The sequence below is a fragment of the Cottoperca gobio genome, chromosome 2 (genome assembly GCF_900634415.1).
Source record: "Cottoperca gobio chromosome 2, fCotGob3.1, whole genome shotgun sequence".
NCBI lineage: Eukaryota > Metazoa > Chordata > Actinopteri > Perciformes > Bovichtidae > Cottoperca > Cottoperca gobio.
Window position 1 is genome coordinate 5,640,264 of NC_041356.1, and position 13,749 is coordinate 5,654,012.

Here is a 13,749-nt window from a genome sequence, read left to right on the forward strand (position 1 = left end):
GGTAAAGTGTACCCTTCTTTGTCGTCTATTTTACTCTAAATGGGACCATCAGTTCGCAAAATGATCATGCTGTATTAAAAAAGACTTGAAAGTTTTGATTGAGACCATAAACTCATCAGGAACATTTTTACTGAGGTAATAATCAAAGTGAGAAGTTGGGTCATTTTTTCATAGACTTCTATACAATCTGACTTATTTTTGCAAGCATTGGAGTCGCCCCCTGCTGGCTGTACAAGTTAAGGGCACTTATTTTTTCAGACCCGGAGGTTACTGTTTGTAGTGCACAAACAATGGCATCATTGTTTAAATTGACAGTAGATAGTTCCAGCTATGTGTATAGAAAACACACACTCACATAAACACACACACACACACTTCTTCTTTTGCTTTCCCTGCCTGCTTAGTCAGGGAAAGCGAAAGTAAAATCTTGACACCTTTTAAATTTGGCTTCCAATCTTTGGCCCCATGTGTGTGCAATCACGTGTTAATATTATTTTGGGGGACGCATAGATGTGTACGCTTCCACATCAGAGTGTGTGTTTGGATTTGCATCCTGCGGTAGCTCCCCGGAGACGCCACCCGATGGCAGGAGATCCAATCTGGTCAAGCTTAGTGTGGAGCCCTCTGTGTCATTCGCTTCCACGCTGCTCTGTGCTGAGCAAACACATCTTGTCTGTACTCATTAGCCAAGCCTTAACACTTCTTCCTCCCTCCTGCTTTATCTCTTTCCCTCACTCACTCTCCCCCTCCCAGCATATATCCTTCATCTTTCCCTCCCTCAGTGGAGGATGGAATTCCAGTCTTTGCTTTGAATCAAATCACCTCCCTCTCGTGTGCTCTTTAGTCTATAATGTCATCGCATCTCAATGAGAGGAACGTCTCAATGGACTCATGCAACATGCCCAGACATGTGTATTTAGACATTTACACGGCTGTTGAAATTGCTCCTGATTTCCCCTCCTTTGACATACACCTAATGTTTGCTATGAAAATACAGAAAAGCTTCATGTATTTTCATTTTATTCAATCAGGATCTCAACTATATTGACGTGTGGCCCTGAAACAACATGGCGTCAGATAGGTGGATTTTTCTATAACCTCTTTCCCACCAGAGCAAAACCCCACTAACATCTGGCTTTTGTCTTTAGTGGGAAAGGTTACAATCGACATTCTTTCCCCGGAAAATTGACTCTGCCGTAGTCATGGTATTTATCGACTCCAGCTTCTATCGGCAGTGATGGAAACATGACACCCGGGTGGGCACGCTCATTGTTTTGCCCCTTTTTGTCCCTTTTTAGGAGTTAGATGCTTTCCTCAAAGCCACCAGACTCCATTGACAGAAGCAGTAATTATACCTCGCTGATCGTTGTAAAACACACTTCGACAGAGACAAAAGAAAACCGTCTTGGTCAGTCTTCTCACTGTTCCACCAGTCACCAACTCTGCTTTGAGAGTTTGAAAGAGAGAGTGAATAATTAAAAGCGTGTTTGCGTATTTGTGTCCGTGTCGTTGAACGTGACACACCTCAAAAAGCAGAAAGGCATACACGTCTACTGACAATGAGAAGGTCCATCGGCTATTTTTAGCGGGTTTTCCGTCGTTTAGAAAGCTGCATATACGCGCAGATCTTGCTGGAAAAGAGTATAAGTGAACATCAATTTGGTTCCTCTCTCTCAATGCTCCTTTTGGTGCCCCAAGGAGTTCTTTCTTTCTCCAACGCATTGTTCCTCGTCTTTGTCTTGCGTAGATTGCCCTCATACATCTTGAGACTGTCCCTTTATCCCTCATTGAAAACATTAAGGGTATGTTCAGAAAACCCAACAGATACTCTCTGAAGAGTAACGCGTACATGTATCATTCTTGAAAGAAGACCAGCAATGATTGTGTATATTTGCATATGAAAGATTCCATAGAAAAATGCCATGAATACATTATTTATTTTGAAAGCAACATACCGTAGTTCAGATATTGACACTTGTAGCCGTCCCGTCTGTATGTGAGTAGAAGGAGCAATTAGCTAAAGAGTGATGGAAACATTTTACGATGCACTGAAAGGCAATTATGATTATGAACTGAAGAGTAACATGACTCCTGTCAACACTGTCCATTTGTATTCCTGTTAACAGTTGATGAGCAAACATGATGCATCCTGGAGATGACATGTGTTTTCCACCTTCGCGGGTTCGTCATTGACGGGTTGAACATGTGTAATCTGATGTGTGTCAGAGAACATCAGAAGCAGAGTTTCAGTATTTGGATGGATACAAATTGATACAGGTGTGACAGTTAAGCTCTTTCCGCCAAATTAGATCCTCAGGTTTGATGCAATTTTTGGGGTTCTTTGTTCCATTTTGGATCCATATTCATTGAGTCTAATTTATCTTCGTTTAAGTACCTGTTTGTGACTTAGTGAAACTTATGTTGTTGCTACACTATAGCGTCCAAAGAATTCTTGAAAAAAAAACAATCCCAACTTAAGGTTCACTTACTTGCCGCTTCCAAAGCTTTCAACCATTTGTTTTTCTCGTCTGTTGGAGTACTATGGTTGTGAAAAATCCACCCGCGGCCAAACTCGTTGTCACAGAGCTGCCTTGGATGCTGTCTTTTTTTTTTTACTATCAACATACATCACGCACTTATAGATGAATTATTGTTAAAGTAAAACGAAAAGCAGTGCCAAACAGAAAAAGTAAAAAAAACTTCAAATTAATAAATGATGCCTTATGTCCGACGTTACGAGACTTTGTGACACGACCGAATTGCATTGTGGGATATTGCCCCTGTAGTGTCCAGTGTTTGCATATTGTAATATTTTCTCGTAAATAGTATACAATTTGCGTAGTATTTGTTTGACACAGACCATCTTTAATATATTAAACTAACTGCACGCAACAATGAGTGAATGATGTGTTCCTATACATTCAATGTATTTTATTGCAGTTTATATTTTCTACTAAACCACATTACACTAAGCTATAGTGAGTTTAATACTACAGGCTATATTGTAGTGATCTATGTTCAGCATGTTCCCAGTGCTTCATTAATATTGCAGTCCCACAATTCTTTGCATCTCGGAGCTCGTCAGGAAGCACATCGCGCCGTGGTTACCAAATAGTGCAACCCCGTAATATTATCAGAAACAACTAATCTGCAACCTGAGCAGTTTTCCCCTTCCTCCAATGCAAACACACACACACACACACACACACACACACACACACACACACACACACACACACACGCACCAGTCCCTATAGTACGTACATGTCCCTGCTGATACACCAAAATAGAAGAAACCGGGTGGAGGGAGAGTGAGAAGTACGAGGTGATGAGGAGAGTGGGCGATGGAGGTATAAGCCCCCCGGGTCTTTCTAATTATCTGTAAGGATCAGCAGTGCTCAAGGATGCATAAGGGGAGGGATTTGACTGCCAGATCCACCGGGTAGAAAGGCCTGATTGCATCGGTCACCTCTCTCCACACACACCCATTACTCACGACGCCTGGAGACGAGGCTCATTAGACACAGGCATATGCACGCGTGCAGATGAGCGGGGATTCTCCTGCAACTCGCCATGTGTTTCTGAAATCTGCCCACCGCATTAAAAATCTCCTACTTTCAACCTTAACCTAAACGTTCAAACCAACATATCCATCTATGCCTTCGATTAAGATTAGTTTCTAGAATTTGTTTTACATTACTTTATTGTATTTAAGTTGTAAAATTGTATTCTATTTTACTGTTATTATATTAATCACATATTTTATTGTATTTACGTTTTTACAATTATATTCTGTTTTATTACGTTTTTATTTCACGCTGTTTTAATGCAATTTTTTGTTATTATAGCTTTTAATTCTATTTTATTACATTTGTATCATTTTATTGTATCACATGCATTAATCTCCAGGCGTCAAATTGCAGCATTTCTTATTTTTGCTTTTCTGTTGTTCTTATGCTCCACGCTCCTCTTTTCCACGGCTTGTCAGTCATCTGTAATGACTGAAATGATTGATTAATTGATTATTATCCAGTCTTCCTAAATGTCACTTTAATAAAACAAGTAATTCAGTCGGGTTCAATCAAGTTGTCATTTTCTCAATAATAGCTGTAGTATTATAAAACCAAAAACAGGGCACAGTAAGGGGGCAGAATAAGCTTTGTTTGTGTGCCCACGCATATGTAATCATGTGTTTGAATGCATATGATTTGTATTAGCATCATACATTCAGAACCCTCTGTTTACATACGTATTGAGGAATAATTTCGATATAAAAAGTAGCCAGAGGGAGTAGCCGTCGACTTCTTACTGCTATAATCATCCGCTGCGATTAAAAAAAATCATAACTTCTCAGTATCGCAGCAAGTAAAGCGGACAATTTACATGCACCAGTGTGCAGGATGAGTGTATCGCCTGGTGCTCAGTGCATTGAAATAAGCATCAGATGTCCCCTTTGCTTCTTTCTTCTTCTCCCTCCCTCTCTCTCCTCTCTGTTTGCCTCACCTGCCGAACGCAGAGGCCGCTGAGCTGTCCATGTAACACCATCATTACTGCCGCCTATAGGCAATCTCAAACTTCACAGGGTGTCACTTATCCGCACTGTTAATTGATGCTTGGACAGCGTCGTCACCCAGCAAGGACATTTAGCCGCATCACTGCAAATGTCATCGTTTGTTGCCGCTAATCATTGATCTCATAGCAAGAAGCTGTTTGTCCTCACATGAAATGACTTTAAGGAATTGCAACTTTCTATCACCGTCATTACTCAGAAGAGCAGAAATTGATTTCCCTGATCAAAAAGTTGCAGTATTCCCCCCCATCTAATTCCACTGCAGCAGCCAAAAGAATTATTGACATTTGCTCATGTAAATTTGCCAGCAGCGGTCTTTTATTGCCTGCACAGTGACATTTTGGAAGGATCTTTTTGTCTCTCAGGGGAGTTGAGATCATGGCGACAGAGCTCAGATAGTTTTACATTTGGTTCCCTCTCTTGAGGTGGAGGTAATTAAGAACGGAAGCAAGAGCGCATCAAGCACAGATAAGTTCAGGCATTGGGGCTCATTCACAAAACCTGGTTAAGAAGAAATCGCTTCTTAAAATCCACAAGAACAGAATCTACGCACACTTGAGTGCTGACATGTTTGTTCAATATATATCCCAATCATCCCATGCATCGTTTTTATATATTTCTTTTTCTTTTCTTTTTTATATCCACTACTGTTGCTACTAAATATGAAACGTTCCTGCAATTTCTTCAAATTTGGCCCAAACTCAAGAATGACCTGATAACAAGTTGGTGGTCAAAGGTCAAAGGTCACTGTGACCTCACAAAACACCTTTTTTTTTACAATAGAGACAATTTTACACACATTTCTAATAGGATAAAATGATGAAGTGATGACATTTTAGACAGACATGGATGCAAACCACAACTTTAGAGGCATTAAACCTCTACGCGGTAATTTTAGTTTACACGGCCCCGGCAGTCATAACCTTTTATGGCGATTGGCAGGGCGTTAATCTGCTTATTAGGATCAACATCAATTTACGAGGACAAATGGGATTCATCGTTATAAGAACAGAACAATTCTTAAGGAGATATTGGTGTATGAGGCCCATTGTTCTTAAACTCCACTCCCACCGAGGGAAATTTCCCCCCCTCGCACTCACAGGTGCACACAGATGCTCACACACACTCATAAACACACTCGGCTCAGGTTGATAGATAGGTGCATTTTTTCCTGCACTGTGGTTCCAGAACGGCTGAATGCGGAGTAAATGGGCCTTCACCCCGACTGCTGCGGCAACGCTGAGCTGTCGTTATAGGTATTTGTCACATTATGTCACATTCACCTGGATCCTTCATTAACCATCCAAACTGTCTGGTGACGCACTTTGGAGCTTATTGGTTTCCGTGGAGATCATTCAAAACAGTACGCTACCTTAGCGTATCATCTAAAAATCCTTTTTATTTCTGCCTTTGGCAAATTGCTTCTTGCCGGACGTAGATGGAAAGTAATTTAGCAATCAATTTGACTTTAATAACAATGCTTCAAAATAGAATTTGTGTGAATATACACATGATTAAAGGCGCGTCTGGAAATTGACTGACTCATTCTCGCTCCTTCTATTTTCCCTTTTCTCTCACATATACTGAGAAGTGTTTTTTTAACACACATGCATTGGAGACTTCCAGCTCGGTGGGAATACCTTTCCTTCTATCTCTCGCGCAGCACACAGAGCATGACAGACGACCACCTGCACCACCCGAGTGGACCCATTGTGCGCGCTCCTTATCGCACCGGGCCCAGTTCTCGGCGTGCGGACACCCATATTGCTCACATTGTTGCTGCCTCTTAGCCCATACGGTGGGGCGGTGGGGGGTGGGTGCTCCGTCAGGAGATGGGGGGTTGTGGGTGCACCACATGCGGCGCTCTTATCGCTCCCTCTGGAAACAGGCATCTCACCTTCTGGTTCCTGTAAGAAACACAGCACGCTGCCTTTCCCACCCCATCTTGACATGATTTCCAAAATAAGTGTAGCTCATGACGTGAAAAAAAGCATGTTGCCTGGCAACAAACACAGAAGAATTGACTAAGTAATTATTTCATGTTAGTGTATAGCTAATGCTGGTAATATCACAGACAAACACCGGATCTGACGAAGACCTGAGTTGAATTTATTACAAGCTGTTCTCCATCATGTTCGTCCTCCTGCTTCTCAACTTACCTTTCAACTGCTCCCCTTTATACCCTGCATATTTTATTCCACAGCATCTCTCTCTCTCTCTCTCTCTCTCTCTCTCTCTCTCTCTCTCTCTCTCTCTCTCTCTCTCTCTCTCTCTCTCTCTCTCTCTCTGAGCTGTACTGTACTCCACACTACTCCATTCTTTTTTTTTTTTCCATGCCTGGCTTCATCCTCTTGTTTTCCTCCATTACTGAAGACTCAGATCTTTAGTCCTCTTTTTTCCCTGCTTGAGAGAAGGTGCTAATGGGTCACAGACCAGCTGTGACCTGGTCCGTTGCGTGCTTTAGAAAACTTTTAATCCCTGTAAACAATTCAGGACACCGCTGAGATGAAAAAAGACCTTCAGTGTTATTTTAAAAAATAAATAAAAGAGAGAGACAGATTTTATCCTGCCTGGTAGCCTGTGTCGGGTCAGACGAGGATAAACTATAAAGAGTAAGAATTCACAACAAACCACGTCCTCTCAAAACTTATTTGACTCGAAACTGCAATTCAATGCCTTGTTTACTCCATATTACTTTGAGTTCAGTGTCATAATCAATGGCGAATGTCCTAGAGCACACTCTGACTCTTGCAAAAGGTCTTCGCTAAACAGCTGTTGAAAAGTTCCATATAGTGCAATGTTTAACTACAACAGTAGCACTTCATGCTCTGAGGGCTGAAAACATACCCCAGTGTCATTTGGGATGCGCAACATTGCTTCTGGGTCCTTAACCTTAATGCGCCGGTGTAGCATGTGGCTTACAACAACCTCTGTGTGCAGTGAGAGCTGGGAAAAGCTCTCAGGAGACCTTTGATATGGGGTTCAAGTATGTGTTTTTTTTTTTTTTTAAATGGACGCCATCCCTGAACTGTGCGAATGTATTGAAAGTTGCTGCTGTTGCTCATTTGGGTCTGACCTTATGTCAACATTAACATTGGAGTTTGAGACGGCTAACCAATGTCAGCGCTAACAATGTAACACGTGGTTAACATTTTGAAACGCCAGCGCTAACAATGTAACACGTGGTAAACATTTAGAAATGTCAGCGCTAACAATGTAACACGTGGTTAACGTTGTAACATATTGTTAACCTCTCACTGTTAACGTGTCTCGTTCTTAAAACGTCCGTTGTGAAGTGAGTTGAAAGCTTGGTGCGTTTCAAAGAACGCTAAAAAGTGGGTTGTACGCCTGGAAAGACGCAGACGGCCACTGCCCAAGCGTCGGTCTTTGATGCCCTCGAAAATTAGACCAAGCAGCCTGTCAGAGCTCCGTGCAACGGGGGGACGGGCGCAGGGGACGGGTGCTGTCAGAGCTCCGTGCTCCGTGCTGTTGGACCAAAAGTCAGGGGCATCTAGGAGCGCGATTAATCTGCGTTAATATTTTTTCTGTGATTAATTAATCGAAATTAACGCGTAATTCGACAGCCCTAGTTTTAATGCAATAACATGAGAAATTGGGACTTATATTGGTACAAGTTCTCAGGAAATGTAATCCGATGCCCTTAAAATCCTCGCATTCTCACAATCTCTCAATTTTATCGTTCGGTCTCACGGTATCACAGACTTTAAGATGCACTTCTGTTAAGTCCACAGGGGCTTATGTCTGTCTCGCTGCAAATTCAGCTAGTGCTTAAGGGCTCTGATGTGAACTTTGTGTCTGAAACGCTATACAATACGTTATATCTTGGATCTTGTCACTATATGATACATAATTTGCATACAGGTATATATTTTCATTTGAACGAGAGTTAAAAGTTTTCAGTGTTTTATTGTACTTTGGGGAAACAATAAGAGACTCAAACAAGATGCGTTTTCCCTCCATTTTTGTACATCAACCCATACATCAGCTTGCCTTTAAAGGTCAGCTGTAAACACATACTTTGAACTTTGAGTGCAGTCGCTGAGTGGGAAGTTTGGAGTGCTGCTTGGCTTCAAATGTTTTCTCCACGGAAAAATGATGGCTGAGAGAGGGCACAAAGTGAAACTGCAGGTGCTTTACTCATTCACTATCCATTCGAGCTGTTGCAACTGAACTTAGTTTTGATTTTGCAGAACAGAACAATAATGTTGTTTACCACACATGGCAAGTTTAAATAAGTTCCTGTATGATCGACAATATAGAAGTTATGTAATCGCAAATTATCCAATTCCACTTCCATTTTTAAGGCCCTCAGGACTCCGGGGATTGTAACACTTAGGCAGCGTTAAAGCGGCACAATCAGCGGGACCCTCTCGGCCCTGAAACAGAGGCTGCCCCCCACATACTCCGCTGGGACGCTGGTGTTTACCGCCCAGAGTGGCTGGAAATTAATTGGCTCGTTGAGCTGCTGTACATTCACCCTGTCAGTGCGATGGCCTCCCCTCATTGCCCTGTCACTTTAAGTCGAAGTGTATTAATGGACTGTGTGGGCCATTGATTCCTAATTCCTCTCGACGTTGACATCGGGGATAAATATTGCGCGGCGCGATCGTCTTCGGGCTTATTGTAATCAGCATTGTTATTGATCGCCCGCACGAACCCCCCCAGAAATAATCTATTTTAAATACACTTTCGGTAAAAGCACGTTGTTTAGGGGCCCAGCATATTGTCTTCATACCGGCAAGGAAAGAAGGACACAGGAAAGGAAAGTAGGAAGTGTCCCAAAGAAAGAGTGAGAGACAACGCAAACGGACTGATATAAAAATATTGCGAGAGTCACCAAGTATGCTCTGTGAAATATGTCTTGCTTTAAAGTAAGGGTGGTCTCTGGGTGGGCTCTGTCATAGTGTGTGTGTGTGTCTACGCGTCTGTCTCTGTGAGGCCGGCGGATGATGGATGATGGAGCCAGACGTCGGCGCTATCGATTTATCCTCACATTCGTCTCGGAGGAGGCGGTGCGGGGCGGCTAGCCATGACGAGCATTTCAACACAATGTGCCTCGATGTTTGCTCACACACACACACACACGCAGCATTTTCAACATGAGTATTTCAAATGGACAATGATTCTCTTGAGCCAGCGGAGGCGTGGGCCTTGGTTGAAATGTTTCATTGTCTGCTGAGTACGATGACCGCCTCCCTCCTCATCAACGTGTTTTTATTGATCCGCCTGAAAAGTGGCGTCCACTTGTTTAATATACTTCAATTGGCCCGGCCTCGCTTTGCCCGCCTGTTCATCTGCCAGTTTTGTTCAGCTGTGAGCACAAAAGATGGAGAGGAGTGTGTATGTGTGTCAGGGATGTGTGCCCATGAGTGCATGATGAGACCTGTCTGTGCTTTCTGCGTGCGTGTGAAAAAAGGTGGCGTGTGTGTGTTTGTGAGCTAGTGAGGTAAATCGCTGTGAACACGCTCGCATGGCTGCAAATGGGTTTTTGTGCGACTGTCAAAACAGTCCTTGCGCCATCCAGCCCATTGAGCAACAAATTAAGGCTGCAAAGCAAAGTTGCCATTCTCTCCGCTCAAGGCTTTGTTGTTTTTCCCGTCACTTGCTTTGCTCATTGGGTGTTCATAATCAACGTTAACAAATTGGAAGGACATCCATTGTTCCACCTGCCCAGCCATCTTGAAAATGGCCCCAGTTATCGAGGACACGGAGGCACCGTGTCAGAGACAAAATCTCAGTTATGACTGAACAAGATTACACTCAAGTTGGACACGTTACAAGAAGCAGAGATCGATGTTACACGCTTAAAGACACACTCGGTGCCTGTTTGATCTCGTAGTTGCACCAGCTGCTCTGTCCAGTAACAGCGGAGAGAACGACGTCCTTTCACCTGCATAAATATTTAACAATATTACTTTATTAGAACTGCTATATTTCAAATATACTGCATGTTTCACTATGCACAGATCAGGAGACATTGAAAGGCCATGCAAAAGATGCATTATACTTATAATATGTTACAATCTGTTTATAGCTCTGTAATTATAGTTATAAACACTCCTAAATATTCCTAATTTATTTATAATCATAACACATTATAAAGCATTTTATAATGACTCACAAGGTTATGTATCATGATACTTAATAATTGCATACTTCCCATTCTTGTAATGCATTATAATCTGTTTATAATGCATTATAATGGGATTAAAATATTACTCTAAGTGGTTGTTGTTTAAAGTTAAAAATAAATACATAATTAAATCTATGCAATAACAATATACAAAATTATTTTTTACTTAGATTACCTTATAATCACATTGTAATGCATTATAACAAAGTTCATAATGTATTACAAATATTATATCTAATACAAAAAGTCATATATTATAATTTTATAAATCATAATAAAATTCTTTCTAATGTGTTCTGATAATTGTTATGAAGCATTATGAATATTTTTAGTGCTTATAACTAACTATACAGTGCTATACAAGGATTATAAGTATGTTATAATGCATTATAGACATAGAAAGTGTTACTAAAAGATCTAATAAGGATTTGTCTGTCATGGATCCTCTGAACGGTGACGTGATGTCAGATAACTGCATCTCAAAAAGCATTGTGTCAAAAGTTGGAATTTCGGACTTTCTGACGTCTCTAGAGTGCTGTTAAAGCTGCCTGGTTTTCTGTCGTATATATATATATGAGGTAAGATAACGATGAAAGATTGAATCTAAATGTCCATGTGGGTGTGCGATTAATGATGATGACAGTTATGACAATAATTTGACGTTAGGGTCTGGCATTTACCGCATCGGCGATCCCAGACTGGGATATGAAATGATAAACGGCTTCATGAGAAGATTCAGTCATCTCTCACCTCTCTCTCTCTCTCTCTCTCTCTCTCTCTCTCTCAGGGGATGATGTACCTGGAGGAGAGGAGGCTGGTCCACAGGGACCTGGCGGCCCGGAATGTGCTGGTGAAGTCGCCCAATCACATCAAGATCACCGACTTCGGCCTCGCGCGACTGCTGGACGGCGACGAGAAGGAGTACAACGCAGACGGGGGCAAGGTTGGTGTAAGTGGAGGCGTGAGCATGTTTTCCTGTGTGTACAGTTGACATAAGTTGGGCTGTAAATACTGCAAACACAGAGAAATAAAACGAGAAGTCTGTGCTGGTGACCAGGGAGGGTTGTTTCTCTGAATGTGTGTGTGCATATATGGACTGTATGTAGAGTCTGATTCTTAATTAATATAATCTACTCATTATCATACTTTTTAAGGAATCTGTTAAGTGGTTAGTGTATAAAATGTAAAAAATAAAGCCTATTTTTATTTTAATTTCAGTGCTATGAGTTGAAAAACATTTTATTTAAAATGCAAGGATTCTGCTGTATCCTCATCATGTGTGTCGATCATATTGCACTGCACATACTGTATTTTGCCAAAATACATTTTTACACTTAACATCTTTCATTTTTCATCCTTTATATTCATATTCCTACGTCTACTTTTATTCCAATGTGTATTCTTCATTGCAAACAGCCTCAAGAGCACTTCTCTAAGTTTGAAAAAAACATATATTTCTCTCTTGGCAGGCATTTTTCGCCCGACCTAAAACAGAGTAGATGCTTTAAACCCTTTCGAAGCACTCCAGCCAAACAAATAATGCAGCCACACTTCCAATCAGTTTGTTTTGTTTGGGGACACAGACGACATTAATCAGAAGCCCCTTCTCTTTCCCTCGCTTATGCAAATTCAACTGATCACCTCCTTTTATTAAACTGGCTTGTTTATCGCTGGAGGTAACCACAGCATCATGAGTTTTACCTGCGGGCGCATGAAGCATATACTTTAAATAAATGAGACTAGGTGAGTTTGATGCAACCAGCTGACTCATTGTCTCCCTGTCAGCAGATGTGCATGTGCACCATGAAACTAGATGAGAGTTAAATCAACGGAGATGCAAGTGGAGTTACATTTCCAACCTGAAGCATTTCATTTCCTTTCTCATCCTGTTCACGTCCCTGAAGAACGAGCGCGCTTGTCAGGCTCCTCACGTGAAGGGCGGGGAACAGGGGGGCCTGTATTTCTAATGACCCGTCGTGAACATGTGTGTGCATATGTGCGTTCACATGCAAAAGGCCAGATAATTGCCTTGTTCAGTGGGCTCTACAGATGAAAATCCCCCGACAGTCAATATGGAGATCATGAGGATATGGCGATGTGTGCCGTCGTCCATGTCAGGAATGTCAAAGTGCCCCGTTTTTTTTTATTACTATTTCACGCACTGACTGCAAAACCTACTGTACAGCCTCTTGAGATAATGTGAGACATTAAGGCAATGCAATGTCGTTTAGTACCTTTTTAAAAAAGCACGCTCACTATTGATGATCCCTAGTAGACTGAAACTAATCAATCACGGTACTTGAGTAATATTGAACGAAGCCAAATCTGCGTGTCGATTTCTCAATATCTTAATCCCTCTAGATTAAAAGATAGTGCAGCTGTTGAGCAAAAAGTAATGGAAAACAATTCAGGTGTAAATAGAGAAGATTCTCATTTATTTTAATAAAATGTATCTATTCCTTTCTCCTCAGATGCCTATTAAATGGATGGCTCTGGAATGCATCCACTACAGGAAGTTCACCCATCAGAGTGACGTGTGGAGCTATGGTGGGTGATTAATGTGTCACCCGTATGTGTAGACGTCACTGTCGATGACCCGAAATCCTGTTTCCTTTATTTGCATTTTCGACCCTTTTTCTTTTTGTTTATCTTGTCTCTTTGTCTCCCCTCCTCGTCTGTCTTCATATCTTTCTTGCTCCCTCTTTTCCCCTCCATGCCCACCACTTTCCTACTCCCTACTTCATCCTCCAGGAGTGACCATCTGGGAGCTGATGACATTTGGAGGCAAACCGTACGACGGCATCCCCACGCGAGAAATCCCAGACATCCTGGAGAAAGGGGAGCGTCTGCCCCAGCCACCCATTTGCACCATTGATGTCTACATGGTCATGGTTAAATGTGAGGAAATGCACACTCACACTGTAAAATAAAATGCTCAATGCTTTTTTTAATGCACGGGTCCAGTTTGCGATTTTGGGCTATTTTGCTTCCAAATACACATTTTAGGGTTTTATTGGTTTTAAGG

The 13,749-nt window shown here is 41.7% G+C and overlaps 1 protein-coding gene across 1 annotated transcript in view; it reads left to right on the top strand.

Annotated features, from left to right (window-relative positions):
* LOC115017944 (receptor tyrosine-protein kinase erbB-4-like) overlaps positions 1-13,749 on the top strand; it is a 237,739-nt gene that overhangs the window by 210,628 nt on the left and 13,362 nt on the right. The window contains exons 21-23 of the mRNA XM_029446699.1: positions 11,512-11,673; positions 13,196-13,271; positions 13,476-13,622. Of these exons, the coding sequence (XP_029302559.1) occupies positions 11,512-11,673; positions 13,196-13,271; positions 13,476-13,622 (385 nt within the window). The remainder of the gene's footprint in view (positions 1-11,511; positions 11,674-13,195; positions 13,272-13,475; positions 13,623-13,749) is intronic.